General features: G+C 43.4%; 1 protein-coding gene across 1 annotated transcript; it reads right to left on the bottom strand.

Moving 5' to 3' along the window:
• Positions 1–1,499: 1,499 nt before the first annotated feature.
• sacm1lb (SAC1 like phosphatidylinositide phosphatase b) lies at positions 1,500–22,349 on the bottom strand. The gene is made up of 20 exons (XM_082551032.1): positions 21,911–22,349; positions 21,412–21,509; positions 20,034–20,108; positions 19,800–19,927; positions 18,183–18,332; positions 15,747–15,806; positions 14,999–15,032; positions 14,518–14,619; positions 13,068–13,153; positions 11,976–12,062; positions 11,821–11,889; positions 11,594–11,673; positions 11,399–11,497; positions 11,177–11,315; positions 7,049–7,118; positions 6,473–6,545; positions 4,635–4,728; positions 2,993–3,085; positions 2,853–2,910; positions 1,500–2,776 (listed from the first exon to the last, which is right to left on the bottom strand). The coding sequence occupies exons 1-20, from the start codon at positions 21,937–21,939 to the stop codon at positions 2,640–2,642; spliced, it is 1,761 nt and encodes a 586-aa protein (XP_082407158.1). The 5' UTR covers positions 21,940–22,349; the 3' UTR covers positions 1,500–2,639.
• Positions 22,350–22,583: the final 234 nt, after the last annotated feature.

Below are 22,583 nucleotides of genomic sequence, written 5' to 3'. Positions count from 1 at the left end.
GCTGAGTTTATTAAACAGTTCCTATAATAAACACCTTTATTTAGAAACATCTTTGTGCATCAAATGCTATAAAATCAAAGTTCAAAGTACTTCAGTCATTACGCTGATATATGACTGTAGTTAAGATCACATCTAATCACATCCTGAAATAGTCTTCAGCAGTAAACACGAGTCGCTGCGAGGAGGAAACAGATATTTTGCAGCATTCAAGGAGGTGAAGAAATATATAAAAATATTATTATGCTCTCACACACATTCTTAGTCAGCCAGACTCATCACAGAGACAAAAGCCTTCAGCTCAGACTGTCTGGACTGGAGCTGACAGTAACTGATGGTAGTGTAAGCTGAATTAAGGCACAGGTGTCTTCAGAGTAGATTTCCCCCAGCAGGTGCACGGGTTTTGCATGTCCTTTATCCTGTCTTCCTTCTCTCACCCCAACCGGTCGCAGCAGATGGCCCCGCCCCTCCCTGAGCCTGGTTCTGCTGGAGGTTTCTTCCTGTTAAAAGGGAGTTTTTCCTTCCCACTGTCGCCACAGTGCTGCTCATAGGGGGTCATGTGATTGTTGGGTTTTTCTCTGTATCTATGAAGCACCTTGAGGCGACTTTTGTTGTGATTTGGCGCTATATAAATAAAATTGAATTGAATCTATCTATAAATATCACCCTGAAGCATCAAACCATATGAATTAATCTGCCTGCAAACACATTAGTCACAGAGTTTTATGGGGTTCCACTTCTCAGCTGTTCTCTATAAACCTTTACATTAAACCAACAAATGATTTGTACTTCTTATTAACATAACCACAGACCAAATTCCCCTCTGAGATCCAAAGATGATAACGGTAATTCGTTGGTGCTGTGTTGGACGTTCCTGAGGTACAAACTACATGTTGAAAACTCAGCGTTCTTGTTCATCCCTGAGCTGATTTTGAGAACAAAGTACAAAAAGGCTCATCTGCAACAAATGACGGGCACACCTGTAATTACATAACTGCTTCATGCAGTCTCAGTTCAGTAGAGTTCATCTTGACAATAAAGAGATAACAGTTAATGATTATGTGCAGTTAGACAAGTAGGCCACCATTAAACAGTAAGGTGTGACTTAATGATAAAGGGTAAAATCAAAGCTGAAGAGGCAGTTTGCACACACACAGTTCCTTCCTGCAGCCGTCACAGCGGTGCCGTCAGATTCAGCTTTCTATAAATAAATCTCTATTTTTACCTTTTCTACTTTCATGCTTGCTTTTTAAAAAATGTTTTACTCATGTTTTCATACTACTGTAAGGTGACCTCGAGGGTCTTTAAAGGCGCCTCCAAATATAATGTATTATTATCCAAAGATTGGAATTAAATGAGTGTGTACTAAGTACACAGGGAGCATGAGCTCTGTAGTGCTTCACCATTCATTTGGTTTTACAGACTGGACTTCACAAAAACAAACTTCAACAACTTCAAGTGTTTAAAAACGGGAAAAAGGAATCTGACACCAAACAAATAAATTTGAAGCTGAAAAAACAAATTTATTCAACACATTTTTTTATTTTAAATAGCAAAACCCCGACGCAGCTCCACACGGGTCCCTCTGCTGCCCCTCACAGCCCGCTGAGCTCGGGTTTGTTCACTGTCACAACAGCGCTGATTGTTGGGCTTTTTATCTTTTATATTGTAGATATTTGTCTTATTAATAATAATAATGATAATATAAAGCACACATAAAGCATTTGAATTGAAGTGATATTGAAGACTCCAGGCGTGTTTTCAAAATACATGAACATGCACAGACCTAGAGGACGAACATTTTTATAAATGTCATTTTTAATTTGGAGCCAAAGAAATGACATCGCCCTAACATCAGCACACTGTCAGCCACGATGGTGTCTCTGTGAAGAGAATACTGTTTCGATTTGATTTATCCTTTAGTACCACAGTGACACAGATGGAGTGTTTTTCCTCTGGTGAAGTGACATGCAAAATAGTTCAATGTAATACAAGAAAACGAGTTAATGACAACTTTCTTTCTCAAGGTCCAGGGTTTCCAGGATGAATCCCCTTTCTTCATCAAGGGACCGTTTTTAACTCCACAACCATAAATCGTGTTCTAGCTGACTGGATTCTGAAGGACGAGCACACTTGGATCCCTGCAAACACTCCAGAAAAGAAGCTAAAACCATTCAAGCTAAAACTGATCTTAAAACGCAGACTATGAACCACAGGCAGTGTCTAACCTAGGACACACCAGTTCTACATGAGAATTTGCAAATGAGGAATATCTTCACAGCTATGCTGTTTGAAGTCTGATCCCCATGTTTTCATAAAAGGAATGAGGTGGAGAACAACAAGAAACACATTTAAACAGGTCCACAGCATTCCAGTTAAATGAGGAACAAAGACATCGGGTCAGAACAGCTCCTGAGTTCAGTGTCGAGTTCAGACAGACCGTCAGTCCGCTACAGTGTGGAGAGCAGCAGGCCTGTGCACTCTTCAGTCTCCTGCTGTGGTGCACAAAGCCACCCTCGCTGCCCACCAACCTCCTCGCTCCAGCGTTAGTAAAGGCTCCAGGCCTGCTGATGCAGATAAAGTGAGGACGAGGACGAGGTGGTGAGTTTGCGAGGGCCCAGCTGCTTTCCACACGCACACATTCAGTCCAGCTTCTCCTTCTGGACCAGCTTAGGAGCGTCTACAAAGTCCCGTCCATAAAAGAGGATAAGCCCACCGGTTACTGCACTGGCTGTTCCCCAGAACAGGACGTAAGCCAGCGTCTCAGCCCACGTGTCACCTGACAGGAGACAACAGGTCGAACTGCGTCAGTGGAGGAAATTTATTTGCATTCAGTTTATTGCAGTTAGTCTTACCGGCCATTAGAAGGCAGATTATACACATGGAAAAGGCAACAACCATGATGATGGGCAACTAGAAGAAAGAAAAGCGGCATCACATTAAAGACGTCAGAAAAAGAAAATGTTGTGAGTCGAGCTTCTTGAGCTCTTCTTACTGTCAGAAACTTCCAGTCCTTGGGGTCTCGCAGTGGAGTGGTCCAGTCAGCTTCATCGACAGCATAGTTCCCCAGAAATAAATCGATGGAATCCTGCAGGAAAAACAGCCCACCTGAACTCTGCTTTGCAGCGGCATCATCACAGGTACGCTCTTCTATATGAATTACAGTTTTAACTGTGTTTTGTTGCAAAAGATTTTGCAGTGACTTTGAAGTCCTTTTGTATGCAGGTTTAAGATTTTACCGATGTCATTACTGATCTGTAGAATGCAACAAAGCAACGAGGACCACACTGAACACAGCTTAACAGTTTTTGTCTCTGCTTACAAAAGAGCAACCAAAGATGTCTTTAAGGGGATCAGCAGTTATTTCACTGAAGGGTGTGTAGCTCGTCGAGGTCATGGCTTTAAAAGAGTGAGACTGGACGTGTTTGAAGACTTTTCACCTCTCATCAGAGGCTCCTTCATTCTGGACTGTTGTTAAAAGAAGTGGGGAACATGGCCCCGTCTCTGAGCTTTTCTGAGCTCATATTTTTCTCATGTTAAACATGTTTCCATGTTTGATTCGGACTAAGAAATATGGCTTAATGAGATCTGCAAATCACTGCATTCTGTTTTTATTTACATTTCACAGTGTTGTCCAAATCTCCACAGCATCAGTGCTGAGCCCTGCTGCTCACGGCCTGATTTTAAAAGAATACGTGCCTGTAAAGCGAACTCTACCTGCAGGGGTCTGATTACTCATAACATGATGATTATGTGAGAGTCATTAGCAGCTTGTATTATTGTGATATTGCTGTAGTATCTGATGGAACAGATTCATTTCACTTTGCAATATGGCATTCACACTATTCCACACTGATGAAGTAGCACATAAAGGACGACCTGAACCCACCAGTGACGTGTGGTCAGCAGAGGTCATCATAAAAAAAAATAATGATAATCAAATAAATGAAATCGTTTCTTTATCGAATGGTTTGATCTATGAACTATTTTTTATGAAACAATCTGATTGCACACACTCACACAAACTGTGCCCTGCCATGCAACGAGGCACTGATAGGGGGCGCTCGTGAGTCCATGGTGCAAAAAAGGAACAAAGGGTCGGTGTGTGGACTTCATAAGTAAAGGTGAGACCATAATAAGGTTAATTTAAACAGTTTGTACGTGTAAAGAACGCTGATATGAAACATGACCTGTTAACTGCTGCCAATCAAATGGGAGGAAGGACCGGCTCAGGGCAGCAGCAGGTAGCAGTGGTGCTTCTGGTCTGCAGCAACTCCTGCTGCTGTGATCATGTGTTTCTATTTGATAAGGCAGTCGTCATTGCTGCGTTAGACTCCACGGAGCATTTCCATTCATAATTAATCTCTCAACATCTGTCTGAACCGCTGCCGCTGTGCACTGAGGCAGCTACCACTGACTTCCCACTAAATGAATGCAGAAATCAGGTAATGAAATGCTACTAAAAAGCAATATCAAATGTCCAGAACAGCAGCAGCTGCTTCACCGGCAGCACGAAGGCAGGAAGTGCCTCTACTAGCTGGCTGGAGCCAAATGGTGAATAATTTACTCTGTTGGGTTCATATATTTGTAACTCTGACTCTGGTGGATCAGCCATGAAGCTCGTCTCTGGTACCCACCTGTCTAAAGCCATCAGAGAAGTTGTTTTTGTAATATCGGATCATCGAGTTCCAGCCGTCCATCAGCAGTCCCCAGTGTGTTCTCTTCCCTGTCCTGAAATATGAACATGAAATTCAGCACCATTAAGAAAAGCAGCAGCATTTACAGCTACTTTATCATTTTAATAAGTGTTAAAGTACAGAACTCACAGGAAAATGAAGGAGCTCAAGGACGGTCCACAGAGGAGAACCTATCGCCAGTTAGAAACTTTCTTTAAGAGCAAGATCCAATTTGGGTTTTTGGTTTTGCCCTCGCAAACAAAACAAACTGTAATATTCTGATGATGTGCGGCTGTAGTGATCTTTAAATATTAGACTTCTCTGCAGGCTAGAACCAGGTATTAACTAACAACACTAACCAGCAACAGCTGCAAAGACCAGGCAGGACGCTCTTCCCAATCACATCCGTCTAGGTCTCGCTGTCACTGCCCTCATCAGCACTGAAGTCTCCCAGCATCACAGCAGAATGAACACCCTTGAGAACCTCGCCATGTCCCAGTAGCCAGCCTCGAAAGCTGCGGATCAGTTCACCAGGGCTCCTGCTCTTGCCCACTGCCCAACACACAATGGACCCAACCCCTACAGCATCTCCTGTGGGTGTCAAACCTACAAGAAGGTGGGTCATTTCCTTCTTCAAGTTGGCAGAGAACAGTGGCCTGGCCACCAGGCGTTCTCCGTCAAGCTCCCTCTCCAGGCCTTGCTCCCAGGTTGGGACCCCGATAACCCTACCCTGGTGGTGCCTGTTTTCGGACCCGGAGTTAGCAACATCCCCCAAGAACCCGAAGAGGAGAGTCCTGGCCCCTAGCCCTGCCAGTGTAGCAGAAATGATGAGGATGATGATGCAGCAGCAGCCGTTCTTCTCTGCGTGAGTAGCTTCATGTTGTTCGTGTGTAATTTACGTTGAGTAGGCTAACCACGTTATTACATTAATGCATGTAAGGTGAACTAGCAAACACCGTCGTAGTTACATGCAGCTGTCTTCTTGTTTGATGGCAGATACTCCCTTCACCCTGGCCAAAAAGGCTAAAATGACCAAAGAAAAAGAGCTGAACAGCTGAACATGAGAGGTTTTTGGACTTTGTGTGTGTTCTCCATTCTTTAAGCACCGGTTTGAGCACCGTTTAAGCACCGGCACCATTTCAAAAGTACCGGTTTGGTACTGGTATCGGATAAAACCTAAACGATACCCATCCCTAGTGAGGAGTTCAGAGGGTCTCAGAGTACTGTTGCTTCTCCTTGCAAAGAGGCCACCTGGAGGAGGTGGCTGGGAAGAGGGAGGTGCTGCCATTCTTGCTGCCCCCAATTTGTATTTTTAAGTAGGAAAACAGTTTTTCCGTTGGGTCTGATGCTGCTAGTGTCTTCCTCACAGTGAGACATAACATGTTCATTAATTACTGGTACTGTTCTCGATAATACTCAAAGCCAAGATGTTGGTTTCGTATTGAAACTGGAAAAGTTTGATCGGTGCATCCCGATCTACAATCCACACTTTTGAAGACATCATTTATTTTGGCTTTTCTGGGAGCTTTTACTGTGTGTTCAATGAACACATGAAAAGCATCACCGTTCCCTTTTTTTTATTGCAACTCTAAAGACTCCTTATATTTTAACTGAGTACAATCGACTGTAGCACAAGTCAGAAACAAAACGCTAAAAGGAAATAGCTACTCCAAAGAAAGAGTGGGTGGTTGCTTTCACCTCATTATGGAAGAGACGACTGTCAGTTCTGATGGCACAACTTGAAGACAGGCAGGGCTAAAACAAAAACCTGTTAGCATGTGTTTGCTGTGAACACTCACCTAGTGAAGTCAGTCTTTAAGGCACCAGTTCCAGCATACTGCTTGGCACAAGCGTCAGCATTGTCTGCCCAGGCTGTGTGTGAAACACAGAAGGGGAGGCAGAGCAGGTCATTTACTAATCAGAGAGTTCGTCGTTCAAGCCCTGGCTACTCCAGTCTGCATGTCAAAGTATTCTTGAACGAGACACTGAACCCTGAGACGCTCTCTGATGCATTCACTGGAGTATCAATGTGTGGGAATGTTCAATGACTAAATGTTTTATAAAGTTATAGTCTAACCATGAAGCAAAAATGTCAAAGAGTGCAATAAGAGACCAGTCTTCTGCTCAGTGTGTGTGTAAAACTGTGACAAAGACTAAATCATGCTGGCCAGATAGTAGCTGGGACAGAGCATATCAAACTGAAGCAGTGTTTACCACACAATGCCCTTTAGATGTCCTGTAAAAATCAGTGGATCCAAAAGGTTTTGCGAGCATGCAAAGGACCAGCTGCATATTAGGCAGGGTTTAGATATGAAAACAACAAACTCTGATTAGTTGTTACTACTCAGGCTACAGCTGTGTGAGGGAACACCCACCATTCTTGTACATCTTCTCAAAGTCTGTCTGCTCTTCAATCCGCTGGCCTATGTGGAGAACTCCCATCCTCTAAAGACACACACACACACCTTTTGTCAAATGCTCTCGAGTCTGAATGCCACTGTTTTCTAATACAGCCCTGTTTTAACTCGTTTAAGCAAACATTTTCCTTGTTTACCTGCTGCCTTCATTTAGAAGAATCAAAGCAAATATAATCCCACTGCAAAATGGTATGGAGTTAATTTCAGTGCATTTGCAGACAGCAGTGGGACTACTTTGACTGTAAGGTGCCAGGAGGAGCACCCAGATCTGAAGAACAATCATAGACACAGCAGGGTTTCAAAAACCCGCTCAGCAACAAGTCTGCTATTCTCAGAGGAACAGGTGACCTTGGAGTGATGTGGCCTCTGTCCCTACGGACACAGCTGCAGATACTACAGTGCAAAGCAGTACAAACAGAACGTTTTGTTGTCATTGGTTAGCTTTAATGCACCAACTAAGGCCAAGATGAATTGCAGACAGTTACATCTAGGGCAAATTAATCACGTTTCAGGAGAGGAGACGTACTCCTGATCATGATCAATGACCAGTTTATTGACATCAACAGATTGCTGCTCAACAGTCCTTCAGCTAGATGAACTCACTGATGAACTGTGTGCTCAGATACTTTTATTTGCTCTTTGATGTCATATTTATAATTTGGACAGAAGCAGATGTTGACATGATGGTGAAAGTGTAAAGAAAAACACCAACATAAAGGCCTGGGACTGATTCAGTTCCATTTCATTTATTTATATAGCACCAACAGACAACAACAATCACCTCAAGGTGCTTTGCAAAGCAAGGAAACAACCCTACAATCACACAACCCCCATGAGCAATTACTTGGCAACAGTGGGAAGGAAAAACTCCCTTTTTACAGGAAGAAACCTGCAACAGAACCGGGGGGGGCGGGCATGTTGGGGGAGAGAGGAAGGAGACGAGAGCGCCAGCTGTGAGCAGAAAGGAGGGCTTGTTGTTCTTGCAACAAACGGTTGTGTAACTCTGCTCATATAACAATCAAGTTGTGGATTTGTTGCCCGGACACTGAACTGTGCGCTGTTGGACCCAGGACCCATGTGGCTGTTTATGTTCCTCCCACTGCTACCCCACAGCTCACAGCTGCATGGGACATTATTCACTCTCCCATTGGCCGGTTACAGACTCAGCTTACAGCCTCTCTGGTGACTTCAAACATGTCACTGCCAACTTCACACAATATGTGGTCGGTCCCGCCAGGGGGGAGAGACTTTTAGACCTACTGTATGCTAATGTCAGTCTCCTCTGTACCCCCACTGGCTGGGTCAGACAAAAGCTGATTCAGTTCACCCTCCACTATGCGCCTGTTGTGAAGAGGGAGCCTGTGACCACAGTAGTATTAGGAGGGGGTCGGAGGAGGCCTCAGTGGAGCTACAGGGCTGTTTTGTGACAGACTGGGAGACTGTGAGTGTTTCACCGACTACACCTTCCACACCGACTCCACTGTCCCAGCTCAGACATTGTTATCCAAATAACAAGCTGTGGGTGACGAGGACATCAAAGCCCTCCTCAACGACAAGAAGAAGGCCTTCAGACTGGACAATAGAGAGGAGGTGAGCATGGTTCAGTTACTGAAAGGTAACATCAGACAATAATTACCGGAGAAAGCTGGAGCAGAACAGCATGAGCGAGGTGTGGAGTGGCATAAAGACAGGGGCTCCTTAAAAGCTGGGGCCGGTACGTTCCAAGCGATCTAAGCAGGTGACGTCGTGAGACTGCATCCCAGCGATTGGCTGGTCAGTAGCGTCACTCGATGAGTCATGAGAGCGTCTCGTTCATGAAAGTCAAACCTGCCGTTCTTGTAACCCGGCAATGAGGGAAATACGAAACAAAGCCACGGTCCCCGAGTTTGACGAAAAGCCAGAGACCGAGCAGCGGGTATATCGACGCCTCCACTTCCACCTTTTTTGTACCATTCATGTTGCATACTAACTACGTTACAGGATGCTAGGCAGCAATGACAACAACCAGGCACATTAGGTGCTACTCAAGTGTAAGGAAAAACCAACTGTGGTGAGCCATAGCAAGCTGATCAAAGTAGGTCCGATTAAAAAGGGGCTAATGTGCTCAATGTGTTTTTCAACAGATTTGACACTGCAGTAAACGCTCAGCCACTCTCTCCCTCTGTTCATGAGTCTGAGTCTGCAGAGGCTCCCAGTGCTGAAGACGTCCTGCCCTGGTCCTGTACCAAAGTCGACACATTCCAGTGACCCCAGGATTGCAGACCTGTGTCACTGACTTCCCAGGCAGGCCTGGAGGACGCCATCATCTACCTGCTCAATGGTGTCTATGCACATCTGGACCAGCCGGCGAGCACTGTGAGGGTCATGTTTTTTGACTTTTCCAGGCGTTCAACACTATCAGGCCAACCCTCCTGGGTGATACGCTGACAGCGATGCAGGTGGATGCCTCTCTGGTGTCCTGGATTGCTGATGCAACATTGTGTGTCAGGTGATCAGCAACACAGGGACCGTCCTCTCTTCTTTCCTCTTCACCGTGTACACCACAGACTTCAGCCACTGCACAGAAACCTGCCATCAGAGGTTTTCTGATCATGAATGCATCAGTGACAGTGAAGAGGCAGAGCACTGGGGGAAGTGGGTTGAAGTGGACATCGTGGAAGACTACAAGTCCGTTGGAGTACATAGATAATAACCTGGACTGGATTAAAAACAACACTGCACAAGTGGTTAAGGTCTTTTAACATCTGTCAGACGATGCTGTCTGTTGTGGCAGTGCCATCCTCTATGCTGCTGCACGCTGGGGGAGCAGGCTGAGGGTCACAGATGCCAAACACTCAAACTGATCCGTAAGGCCAGTAATGCTGCGGGGACGGAGCTGGACTCCTTAAGGTGGTGTCGGAGAGGCGGATGTTGTCCAAGATGAGGCTGGACAATACCTCCATGACATGCTGGCCAGTCACAGGAGCACGTTCACTGAGAGGCTGAGATTACCCATAATGCACCACTGAACGCCACAGGAAATCATTCCTGTCTGTGGCCATCTCCCTGTACAACTCCTCCACTGATACAATAGTACAATAGCGCACATCCTCTGCAGTGAAAGTAACGACGTTTTATAGATTAGAGTAAAATGTACACGATATATATTTAATCTCTGTAATATTGTGGATATTTAGACTCGAGCTAGTTCAGTCTGTTACTGTTCTTATCGTCTCTGACCACATTGTTAGGGATCAGTGAAACCCCAAACAGACCAACAACCTGAAGGAAGCATTAAAGCAGAAAGTGGCCACTTCAAGGCTGCTCAGACTGAGCACAGTGCAAACAGGTTACACAGATTTGAGCCTTTACCTTTATACAGGCTTTGTATCAAGGTGTAATGTGTACAATTAATCATCACCAGTTAAATAAAGCAGTATCATGTTCGTATCAGTATCACATGCTGTTTATTTATTTGTGCATTCTTTCTGTTTACACATGAAAGCACTTCTGTAATTTGGCCTCTGCACACGTACTGTGTTAGATTTTAAACCAAATAATGACCTTCAGCTCAGATTTAAGGAGTTTAGCAAAATTATTACATTAACTGATTTGCAGTTAATGAAAAATGAATTCCAGCAATCTAAAAGGAAATACGGTCCAATGGAAGCGAGGGAGCTCGAGGACGGGTCGAGAGCCCAAATAAACCACAGAGCTCACCAAACCTTTAGGGTAACCAGCTCAGCCATCAGTAGAATTCAGAATTTAGCTTGCAGGGGAAAAGCAGACCAGCACAGCTCAAGAGCAGTATATGAAAAACATGGTTGTGCGTTGCTCTACCTCAAAATGTCGAGGTCCTTTCCACTGACTGGAAAAACTTCCTGTTTTTGTTAAACCCTTGAATCACTTTAGTCACATACTGACTGTTGGGTTTAAAATCCTTGTGGTGGTGAACAGAAACAGAAAACATGACTCATACGTCTAAATGTGTGTAAATGTGCTTGTACAGTAAAGTACTTCAAGGTTTCCTGATGGTGCTGAAGGATAAGCAAGTTCTTGCATGTGAGAACCATTACGCATTATTATATGTGACTATGCATTTAATACCTGCAGCTGTGACTGAAGAGAGCGTCGGGCCAGCAGGCTCTGGATGACATTTGTACGATCCAAACAGTCCATGCAGTTGCTCCGAAAAGTTCCCTCCTGATTTAACAGCACCTTTCCATCTGCATCCACTAGGAAATATCTGCATCCATATGCACAACATTACTTCTCATGAAGAGTGTATTACTATTGGACAGACACAAGCTGCTCTACTAGCTCACTGACCCAAAGTCATCCTGCATTTCAGCAACCATGTCCAGTAAGATCTGAAGGCGGTGCCACCTCATGTGGCTGCACTCCTTATGAAAGTCAAAAGCTATGTACCTAGACAAAAGCGAGGCTTTAATTACCTGAGGAAAGCAGGATGTCGAGTAAATGCCAGACAGATGAAGCCTGAGGCTGAATTAGTGGTAATCTTACTTGATCAAGCCATTACCCAAGTTTGTGACCATGTTGTCGAATGCCAGCTCCAACGGCTTTTCTGAGCCTTTTTGGTTTATCTGTGAAAGAACAGAACAAATAAAACAAAGAGCCTTTGCAAACGATTGCATATGGGTATGTGTGGGTTTGCTGTTATTTCATTTGACTGTGAGGTTATATCATGGTCTTGTAAATGCAAAAAGCAGTAGCTAACGGATTGTTCTCACCAAGTTCAAAGTGACTTGTCTTCCATAGAGGATGATCTGGGAGTCAAAGTGTCTCTGGAATCCGTCCAGCTACGACAAAAACAGGAAGATTTCAGAAATGAAGATAAACAACAGGTATTTGTTTTTTCACTTGAATCTGCATGTAAAGAACTTACATGGTTGACTGTTTTGCTGATCTGTGGTTTTGGTTTGTACCTGAGATTAGGCCTTTGGGACCAGTAGAAGGGGATGGAGCCTCTGGTCTGCAAACACACCATTAACAACGAGAATTTGAAATCAGAGGAGAGACCCAGAGAAGGCAGAGTTTCTGAAGCGTGTCTACAGGATGAGCCCATGAAGCTCTTGGTCGCTCAAAAAGACCCAACTGTGGAGACATGTATGGCTTGAGATATTAACTTTAATAGATTAAGCTATACATCCATACGTTACATTAAACCAGCGCCTGTGTGAAAATAGCTGAAATATCCAAACAACATGAAGGGTCCCATATTTGATCAAACACATTGTCCCTACTATGTAACTCGCATGTTAGGTAACCCAATGACACACATTTCAGTACAGTCCACTGTCTCTGAGGTTTAGATGGGGCCTTGTCCGTGATCCAGTTCAAAAGGACGCACTTGCTTGCACAGATGTTAACAGCCTGTAAAGCTGCTTTTCTAATCTCCCCGATTTTGTCATTCGGAGCAGCAAACACGACGGGTTCAGCGGCAGCAGAGATCTGATCCAGGTCACACTTTATGAACAATACTGCTGTATTTTTCTGCATGAGCACAGACAGTGAGTGAGGTTGTCCACCTCTATTTTACACTTAGGGCAGAGTAAGGCCTGAGTTATATACGTGGGCTCGGTGTGAGACTTGCATTTGGACTGCTTTTACTTCATTGCACTCAGATATTTAGCATTCTCCCAGACTTGGTCTCAGGTGCCTTTGCAGTGATTTAGATGTTAATCTGTTGAATTTCTGAACACGATTTGTCTTCAATCATCCAGGTAAGTAAATGCCACACTCGCTCACAGGTCACCTGATGAAACGCTTCGTCCAGATGAACAGAATCAACTTTTTGGAATTTTTCTGTTTCTTCATCTTTTTACATTGTTTTTAGAGTAAACTTTTTTGCACCCAGACTGAAGGAAGCTTTTGGACCCATGTTCCTTCACTTACTGAACATTTTCCTATTTGCTATCGTTGGTCTGAACGGCAGATTTCATGTAATCTCTGCTGGAGCACTAAGTGTTTGGCTCACCTGAACAAAAGAAGCCTTTGCACCGTTGTACTGCACTATCTGCTCTGTTTCCACATAGTTAGCAGCGTGTCCTTCTGAATCAATGCCTACAACAAAAACACACAAACACACACAAAAACTGTTGACAAACTCGGTTATCTGAATCCTTCAAAGTCATGAGGAGCTGATTAGCTTGTCACTGACTTGAGGTGCAAACGCACTGACTCCACTATGTTCAAATGACTCGTGCGCTCGCTGCATGTACCCACCTGCAGTTAAGCAACGTGTGCGCTGGGCCACTTGAACAGGTGGAGCCAGGCTGTGTCTGCTACACTGCTCAGGTGGATAGTATGTGTCAAACACAGCAGGATCCTCCCAGAACAACAATATCCTTTCTGTAAATTCTTCTAATCTTTTTAGTGTTGTTATAAAAACAGAAGAAAATACCACAAAATGCATTTACTGAGAACATTTCTTCAGAGACATAAAGCAGCCAGAACATTCGGTCAGGGCTGGTTTCTAGAATCGATTCGATTTGAATCTGGGAAATTTTGCCTCAGACAGTCAGAAATATTATAATTCAGATCAGTACATTTACATCTTTTTGTATCTATAAAAAGGAAGCTGACACTTTCCAGACTTTATCAAAGGTGTGAGCGTCACAGCAGAGGCCTTTGTGTCAAAGCAGCTGAAGATAAAACAGAAACACATGAAGGAGATTTTCCTGTTCTGGGATTTTATAAAAATATTCTGCAGTCGATCAAAAACGAAAGAAAACCATTAATCAACAATGAACATCACCTCTGACGTTACAGCGGTTTGATTAGAGACACGGCGTTTTGCATTTTGTATAATTTTAAAAAGTTTAAATTTGTTCAGAAGCCTGTTGAACGGCAGAAATTAGGTTTTCTTAGTAAAAGGAAAAAACAGCGGCCGACAGCCTGTAAACAACGTAGACTTGTGCGTAACAAGCAAGCGAATAATGAAGAAAACAGATTTGTAGACGGGAAACTGTTGTTGAAGTACACAGAGAGAGGGAGAGAGCTGTGCATGACGTGCAAAACAGCAAAAGTCAGAGTGAATCCATGACGATGTTTATGTGAAGCTTAGTTTGGATCAATGTTGTTTGGAGAGAGATAAACTAACAGCTTCTGAATCAGCGCAAAAAGGGCGTGAACACAAAGCTCGACCCGCCGACACATCAGAGTCAGCGAGCTTTCAGCCCCGACCGTGTCCGTGGCGTCGGTGAGAAAGTCACAGCTCACTGATTCTGATCCGTCGGCGGGGCCGCGCTGTGTGTGTTGATATTTTGTGAGGTTTCACCTGAGATTCTGGCGTTTTGGGCAAAATAAATTCATATTAAAAAAATCTGGATTTTAATGACTCGATATCACGTTATCCAAGCGAGAATCGATTTTAATCGATGAATCGATCATCAAAACCCAGCCCTAGCTCAAAGGACATAAATTACCTCGGACATAGTAGCGGACCCCTGCTCTGAAACAGCTCCTCCTGGAGATAACGCTCCACTCAAACACCTTTCCACTGATGCAGCTCGACTTCACAGTGATGACTGATTAGCACGTGTTAAGGACACAACAGTGCTGACAGGAAACATCACCACATGTAGGGATATGATATTAAAGACTCATTGCCAAAAAAAATTGAGTATGAAACATTTGTAAGGTTTACTCAAGTTTAGTCTAGTGGTACGAAACATCTACACTGCGGTACATTTTTAAACAACGTCCTCTGGATGTTTTTATTGTTATGTTATTACTCATCTGATAGTTTTCTGTCAAGAAGAAGAAAAAAGTGCTCCAGCAATCACAACAAAGCATTTAGAGCGCACAGACCAGTCTGCTTCAGTGGTCATTAAATGACACCGTCCAGTTCCACTTTACACAGGTAACATGAAAGCTGCCATTCACTAAGGAAACAGGAAAGGATACAGCCGTGGACAACAGGAAACACAAACATGTGCAGCTGTGAAAGGAGAGCAGCGGTAAATGTTTCTATGTACAGCAGCAGAATATTTAAACATGTTGAAATGAAACTGTCTGCTACAGGCGGACCTTCTCCACAGTTACACATATTTTGGAAAATGAAAAATGGACGGTGAGCTCAGCAGCTTTGCTTCTGTATAGAACTGCAGGAGACAAACTTATTAGCTGAAGCCGTTTTGCAGCTACACATCTGCTGTTTTTATTTTTCCCGATGACACGATTCACTGAAAACAGCATCAACTCCTTAAGTCGTCTCGCTGACTGACTTGAACATTTCAAAGTTTCCATGACACAAGCTCCTTGGTTACGTTGGCTACATGTACCATCGTTTTCCTGCTAAATCGTAAAATGTTGCTGGAGTGAATTCACCCTGGTGCCTCTGGCAGCAGGTAAATGATCAGTACATTAGGAATTTTCATCAGATGAGAGGGTGCTGGAGCTCATCATCCTACCTTGTTTTGTGCCACACTTTTCCTCACTCCATCACTTTGATGGTTGATGTTTTCCTCATCAAGTCATAGAAATGCTTCTAGTGTGTTTTGGATTACTGCAGCCTTGCCTCTCTTCTTTTCTTAATTGCTCACAATGAAACAAACTCTAGAGCCTTATGGACTGAAGGGATTTCCTTCACCATGCTAAATGTTTTCTTGTGCTTTTTATAATCTTCCTTACTCACTAAATAATTGGATCTTACCTCTGGCTGTGCTATGAATTCTCTCAACAAGTGTCCGTTCCACACAAATCGCTGATCTGCCTGAAACAAGAACAGATACAGAATTGCAAATCAAGCCGAAGCTACTATTAACTGAGATAACGTACAGTCCTCTGTCCTAAACCACCCCGTTCTTTATATTTTGTTAAGAAAACAGGAAATAGGTGCAGCAATTTATTGAAACATATTCTAGCATAAATGATAACACAGCTCATACTGAGTTCTTACAGTCCTAACAAACTTGAAAGTCAATATTTGGTATGACCAGCTTGAGTTATCAACACAGTTTCAAGCCTCTTCAGCAGCTTCAGGAATGGGAGGCAGAGCCTTCAGTTTTCAGGCCCCTCTTCTGTGGAACCAGCTTCCAGTTTGGATTCAGGAGACAGACACTATCTCTACTTTCAAGATTAGGCTTCAAACTTTCCTTTTTGCTAAAGCATATAGTTAGGGCTGGACCAGGTGACCCTGAATCCTCCCTTAGTTATGCTGCAATAGACGTAGGCTGCTGGGGGATTCCCATGATGCATTGGGTTTTTCCTTTCCAGTCACCTTTCTCACTCACTATGTGTTCACAGACCTCTCTGCATTGAATCATATCTGTTATTACACAGCATGTCTTTATCCTGTCTTCCTTCTCTCACCCCAACCAATCACAGCAGATGGCCCCGCCCCCCCCCTGAGCCTGGTTCTTTCTTCCTGTTAAAAGGGAGTTTTTCCTTCCCACTGTCGCCAAAGTGCTGCTCATAGGGGCTCATATGATTGTTGGGTTTTTCTCTGTATCTATTATTGTAGGATCTACTTTACAATATAAAGCACCTTGAGGCAACTGTTGTTGTGATTTGGCGCTGTGTAAATAAAGTTGATTTGAGTAGTTCTCCAGGCATGTTGGAGAACATTCAGAGATCTTCTTTGGATGTTTTGCTGTCTTTTACACTGTTTACACTGCTTCAATAATGTTGAGGTCTGAGCTCCGAACAGTGTTATGTGAGGTTTTCAGGTATGATTCTCCTGGACTGGAAGCATGTTTGGGGTCAAATGTAAAATGCTGCTGTCAACAAGATGTTTTCCAGAAGTTCTTATATAGTGGAGCAAAATCTGATGGTGCTTTTCTTCATTCATAATGCCATTGATTTTGATAGCTGCAGACACTCACTGTTGGACCTCTCTTTAGACCTCTGAGTGCACAGCGATGATAATAAGAGCCAAATGTTTGGATTCATCACTTCATGAGACTTGTTGATTTTCAATCCTGTTCTCGTGTGATTCGGCATACCTCAGCATTTTCTCCCTGCTTCCCGTCCTTAACAATAAATTCTTGACAGCCACTCTGCTATCATTCCTGAGGAGGCTTTGATAAACAGGCTCAACTGACAATCCAGACGCATGTCTCATGTCCTGTGTCCAGGTCCTGTAGCTTTTACTCTTTCCTCTATTCGGCCTCTGATTTTTAAGAAGCACCAAACAGTATAGGTATGTTTAAGAGCTCTTTGGCAATCAACTTGTTGGTGCAAAAACATTAAACGGTGTTATCTTTGCCATATTCAAGTAGAAATGGGAACAAATGATGTTGTTTTATGATAGGCTGCCTAAACAGACTTTAATTTAAAACTTGTTCACTGCTTAGTTGCCTTTTTGTGTGTAGACACAACCCAGGTTCATGCCGTGAGTTAGGAGCCTGAACTATTGCTCAAGAGCACTTTCAACACAAAAAAAGAAAATCAGAGTCTGGCTCCTTGGAAGCAAAGTATATAGAATTTTGTTGGATTTCCATATTATGATCATTTATCGCTGTGTGTCCAACATGTTTAACCATGATTTGATGGTCTCACCCTACCCGAGGTCAGAGATACAAGCTCTCCAAAGTGCTGCTCATAGGGGCTCACATGATTGTTGGGTTTTTCTCTGTATCTATGAAGCACCTTGAGGCGACTGTTGTTGTGATTTGGCGCTATATAAATAAAATTGAATTGAATCTTCCTCGCTCACACTTGAATGAATTAAACAAGTGCAGCGTTAAAAAGCTTAACTTTGCTGGTCAACACCCTGTTAGTGATAACTGGTACATGTGGAATTAGTGACTGAGACACGTCCATATTTTAACAAAAAACCAACCTCTAAACCAGGGGCCCCCAGGCCTCGAGGGCCGGTGTCCCTGCAGGGTTTAGATGTGTCCTTGATCCACAGCTGATCTAAATGGCTAAATGACCTCCAGAGGCCTGGCAATGAACTAATCATGTGACTCAGGTGTGTTGACCCAGGGTGAGATCTAAGACGCCGGCCCTCGAGGCCTGGAGTTGGACACCCCTGCTCTAAACCATTATTGAAAAAAGAAGTGCTTCCAGCTAAGCCCTGAACTGCAGCCACACAGTCGTCCAAATACACAAACAGTTCAAAGACTTTACATCAGAAACATCTTACCCTCTCCAGAAGGCTCATCTCCTGAAACTCTGGGCTGGTGTTTGCCAGGCGCTGCAGAGTGTGTGTCAGATCATAGTCGGTTGCAAAGTAGAAACCGTCTGCATGAAGCATGCTGTTAATCATGGACAGGAAGGTCTTGTTGTCTTGCATCTGCAACAAGAAATAAATCCAGCAACAAAGCAAGAGATACACACGAGCCGACAATACAACCTGGGTGAAGCAGCTGTGATCTCTGCTTGAGCAATAATGTTTCACGTAAGGAACATCTGAACATGCGTACAAAGGCTACGTTCACACTGCAGGCCAAAGCACATCACCCTATGTGACCCGTATACGACCGTGCTGTGACAGTGTGAACGGCACGAATCCCATATTTTCAAATCGGACCTGGGTCACTTTCGTATGTGGTGCTGAATCCGATACATATCCGATGTTTTAGAGAGCGACTGCTGTTTGATGGTCATGTTGCATGAAATCTGTCTTTTACGCTGACACAAGACAGACGCCGATTATCAGCTCCGGAGAAGACAAGCGAGACAGCACGGCGGTAACTGGAGACGGAGCGAGTCAATGGACAGAAACTGAGGTTTTGGACTTGATTAGCATATGGACAGACAATTCTATTCAAGCTAAACTTGAAGGGTCGCATCGTAACCGGGCTGTGTTCGGGGTTAACTCTATGCTCAGACTACCAGTTGGGATTGTTACAAAGGAAATGAGCAATACGTTTTTTTACTTAAACATTTAAACATAATACAACACAAAGCAGAGCGCAGCAGCCAGTGCAAATCTTTGTTCACTGGAACAAGTTTAACTACTTTGAAGCTTAATATTCTAACGTGACATCGTTTTAACTCTGAACAATAAAACAATTTTTTTTTTTAATGGAGAGTTTATTGAACCATCTGACAAATTTGCTTAAAAAATGAATTCAATTAATTGAATTTTAACTTCAGGAACACTGTTCTGGGAGTGCACTAACTCTCCAAAGACACGCCCGTGGAGATCACTGGTGTCCATCAGTGAGAAAGATTATCCACACGCTCGTTCTCGATTCTTTCACAAACCATAATCATTACGGGTCAATCTTGTCGATTGGACGTCCCAGTAAATTTAACTTCCTGTCAGATTGTGCAATAGAGGAGATGTTGGGCCGTAGTACACAGCACAAACCAAACACATTAGCAAAAATACTTCAGGGGTCATTTGGATTTGTTTTCTATCCACAGGACACGGGGACCTGACAGGCACCGAGTGGACCATGAAGTCATGAGCATACCAAAGTATCTACCATCAAATGTGAGGCCAACACGTGTGCTCCACAGCAAAGCCTAGCTAAAACTGGGTCAACAGCACATCCATCTCAAGCTCAGCAGCAAATCTGTAACACAATGGCTGAAAAAAGACAAGACGGTGATGCAGTTGCTGCATTTAAAGTTCAAAACTCTCTGGACTTTTAGATTTCTGTGTATAAACACGTGGCTGCAAACCTCAGTGAACTGAAGGAACTCTGTAAAGAAGACAAAAGTCCTCCACAATGATGTGTTTCCTTTGTGTTACTGCTGTTAAAGGTTGTTCTGCTAAATTCTACTAAGGCGCAGAATCAGAAGACACTACCTGGTTGTCTGTGAGGTGCAGTATTGTCTTTTTATAGGAGATTACGTCAAAGTCCAGAGCCTTCCACACAGCATGGCCCAGCAGATCTCCCACCTTCCTCTTCTTTGTGATGACAACCAGGTACATGCCTTCCAGAAAAAGGAGAAAGCAGAGCAAAAATGCACTGGATTATCCAACTTCCAATATTTCACAGTAGAATAATGTATCTCCATACTGTGTGCATGCTGATCTTACCTGCCACTAAGCGTATAGTTCCCATCAGTCCACATATTGGCCTGGTCTCAGCTGATGCAGGGACATCCTGTCTCACTGAGAAGGGCGACAGGGACACAACAATGGTTTTTATGGACACAGGAAATATATCTGTAACATCATCGAAGCTGGGATTATAACTAAGGAGGGCATCTATTATCGTTTCATGATCTACTCTCCAGACTTACTGCAGCCCAACAGAGAAAAGAAATCAACTGAAGATCAGAGAAAATCTTGGCACTCCCACAATTTCAGCCCACGCCAAAAAAGAAATAACAAAACAATAACAACTAAGAAGGAAAGTATCCTCAAACGTGTTTAACACTTAGCCACACATTGTCTTCAGAATCAAAATACTCTGTGGATGTTATGTGGTCAAATATCTTATGTATGCAAACGCGCGGTCCAACTTCTTATCTGGTGCACGTCTTTTATTTTGACAGCGAACGCGCACCACTTATGTGCAGCCCATTTATACAAGCGCTTTTAACTATGCTTTAAATCAAACATTCACACTCTGATGGATCAGAGAGCAACTTGGGGTTACTATCGTGCTCAAGGATGTTTAGCATGCAGACGGGAAATCTAAATCACTATCTGCCAAATCAACTAAATTTAATGGGAGATGTTTTTGTTTCGTTTTTTATAAGATCTAGAAAACATTTCCTATTTTAATGTTCACACAAAATACAGTTTAGCTAGATATACTGAAGTGTTACTTAAAGAAGTGTCTTTCTTATTGTATTTTTATATGTTTTTATTGTACTTTTTATATTCCTGTTGTACAGCACTTTGGTCGGCCATGTGTTGTTTAATAAATTGCTTTATAAATAAACTATGGCTCAAATCAGAATCAGAATACTTTATTGATCTCTAGGGGAAATTAACAGTGCTCCAGTCCAAACAGTAACAAAAACAGACAATACAGGAAGTAAGAAATAGCACAATAAAAAGTTCTATCAAGACTGGCAAAAAAATCTTTTGAATTTTATAAACTTCCTTTAATTCCATATTTAAATAACAATAAACTTAAATGCCATTTTGAGCTGCAGCTCAGCATGTGGAGCCGATCATCTGCTACCTGTGCTTCAGTCTACATGCCAAATATCCTTCAGCAAGGTAGCGACCCGGGCTGCAGTGTGACTGTTAGATGGAAAGCGCTTACACAGAAACAGCTGCGGGGTGAATGAGGCAGGTTGTGTAAAGTGCTCAGGCAGAGCAGAGCTGTCCATTCACCATAACGAGCAGAGGTTTTCTTTGGGCTTTTCATTAAAGGTTTAAATGGTCTCAGTCGTTTGTTTTCTTCTACATTTTTAGACAGCATCCCGACCTTTGGCAGGGGGCGTGTCCATTTGCTTACCTGTTAGAGTCATCTCAGTTGACACCCTGTCAATAGCCAGGACATCCACGGAGCCATCATCACAAGCTTCTATGTAAAACTTCTCTGGTGTGGTGCGCCTGATGCGAAAGACAAGACCCGGTTTAAAAGCCACCATGAGCCCGTGGGCAGCTCACATTAGCAGCGCTGAAGGAGCCGGTTACTGCTCTGGAACATGGCTCCATCACATCTTCTAACCTCGCTTAGAAGCTCAGTTACTAAGTTGCGTTTGCTCGCGTCCATATTTAAATGTGTTATTTAAATGTGATTAGAAACAACTGAAATTGTTTAAAAAAACAAAACAAGTTGGGATAAAACGGACGTTAGCGTCAGCTCCTCGACAATTAACGAGAAGCTGACGGAACGTAACTCAAACGTGTCGTTGTAGTTACACTCCTACTAAAGACGGGCACGCCTCTCCACGCAGCGTGGACCGTAAACCAGGCTGTGTGATGTTACTGTTTCGTTCTGCAGCACTTACAAGCTGAAACTCTGGAAGGTGTTCGCCATCTTTGCTCCCGAAATCTCAGTGACGTCAGGCTACTTCCGCCGTCAGCTGTGAGCGCGCGAGCGTTTGTTCCACCTGCAGCGTGAGCGAGCTCCACGTGCGGCCGGACACCGGAACAACACGGTTCTGTAGAACAATAAGCAGCATTGGTTAAAATGCCATCTTTACATTTCCAGTAAGGCGTTAATGTAACGCCTTACTTATGTAACGCGTTACTGGACTACATTTAGTTGTGTAGTTGCGTTACAAAAGTTCTTCAGGCGGATAGAAAGAAAAAACGTTTTGTCCTTCTGCACATCAGAGCAAAGCAGAAGCAAATTTTAATTTCTTTGTAATATTTTGAGCGTTAAGGAATAACAGAGACGGCTTCGACCTCAGCCATCGCTTAATTTCCGGAACTGGACATAAAGACACCGGCACAGCACTCAAAACACTGCTGCCCCCTGGTGGTCAAAACCGTGTGCACCAACTGTTACTTCATAATGTTCCTCCCCCTTTAACTGAAACTACTCTGTAGTTTAATTAGTAAATAAAATACCCATATAAAAACTTAACCTTATATATATAAATATAAAACAAACCCCACAAAATTAACTCAAATTTCACTCACTACTAATTAACCAGCCATCCGACAGACTTCACTATA

Source organism: Aulonocara stuartgranti (genome assembly GCF_965226115.1).
Source record: "Aulonocara stuartgranti genome assembly, chromosome: 11".
NCBI classification, from domain to species: domain Eukaryota; kingdom Metazoa; phylum Chordata; class Actinopteri; order Cichliformes; family Cichlidae; genus Aulonocara; species Aulonocara stuartgranti.
This window is presented reverse-complemented; position numbering and strand designations above follow the sequence as displayed.

What these genes read in the sequence shown, in the direction of transcription:
- sacm1lb (XM_082551032.1), bottom strand. Translation starts at nt 21,939, where the DNA reads ATGGCGAACACCTTCCAGAGTTTCAGCTT. An exon ending in AACTATACGCTTAGTGGCAG is followed by an intron (nt 19,928 to 20,033) that starts GTAAGATCAGCA and finishes TTTTTCTGGAAG; the next exon opens with GCATGTACCTGGTTGTCATC. An exon ending in TCAGCAAAACAGTCAACCAT is followed by an intron (nt 11,890 to 11,975) that starts GTAAGTTCTTTA and finishes TTTTTGTCGTAG; the next exon opens with CTGGACGGATTCCAGAGACA.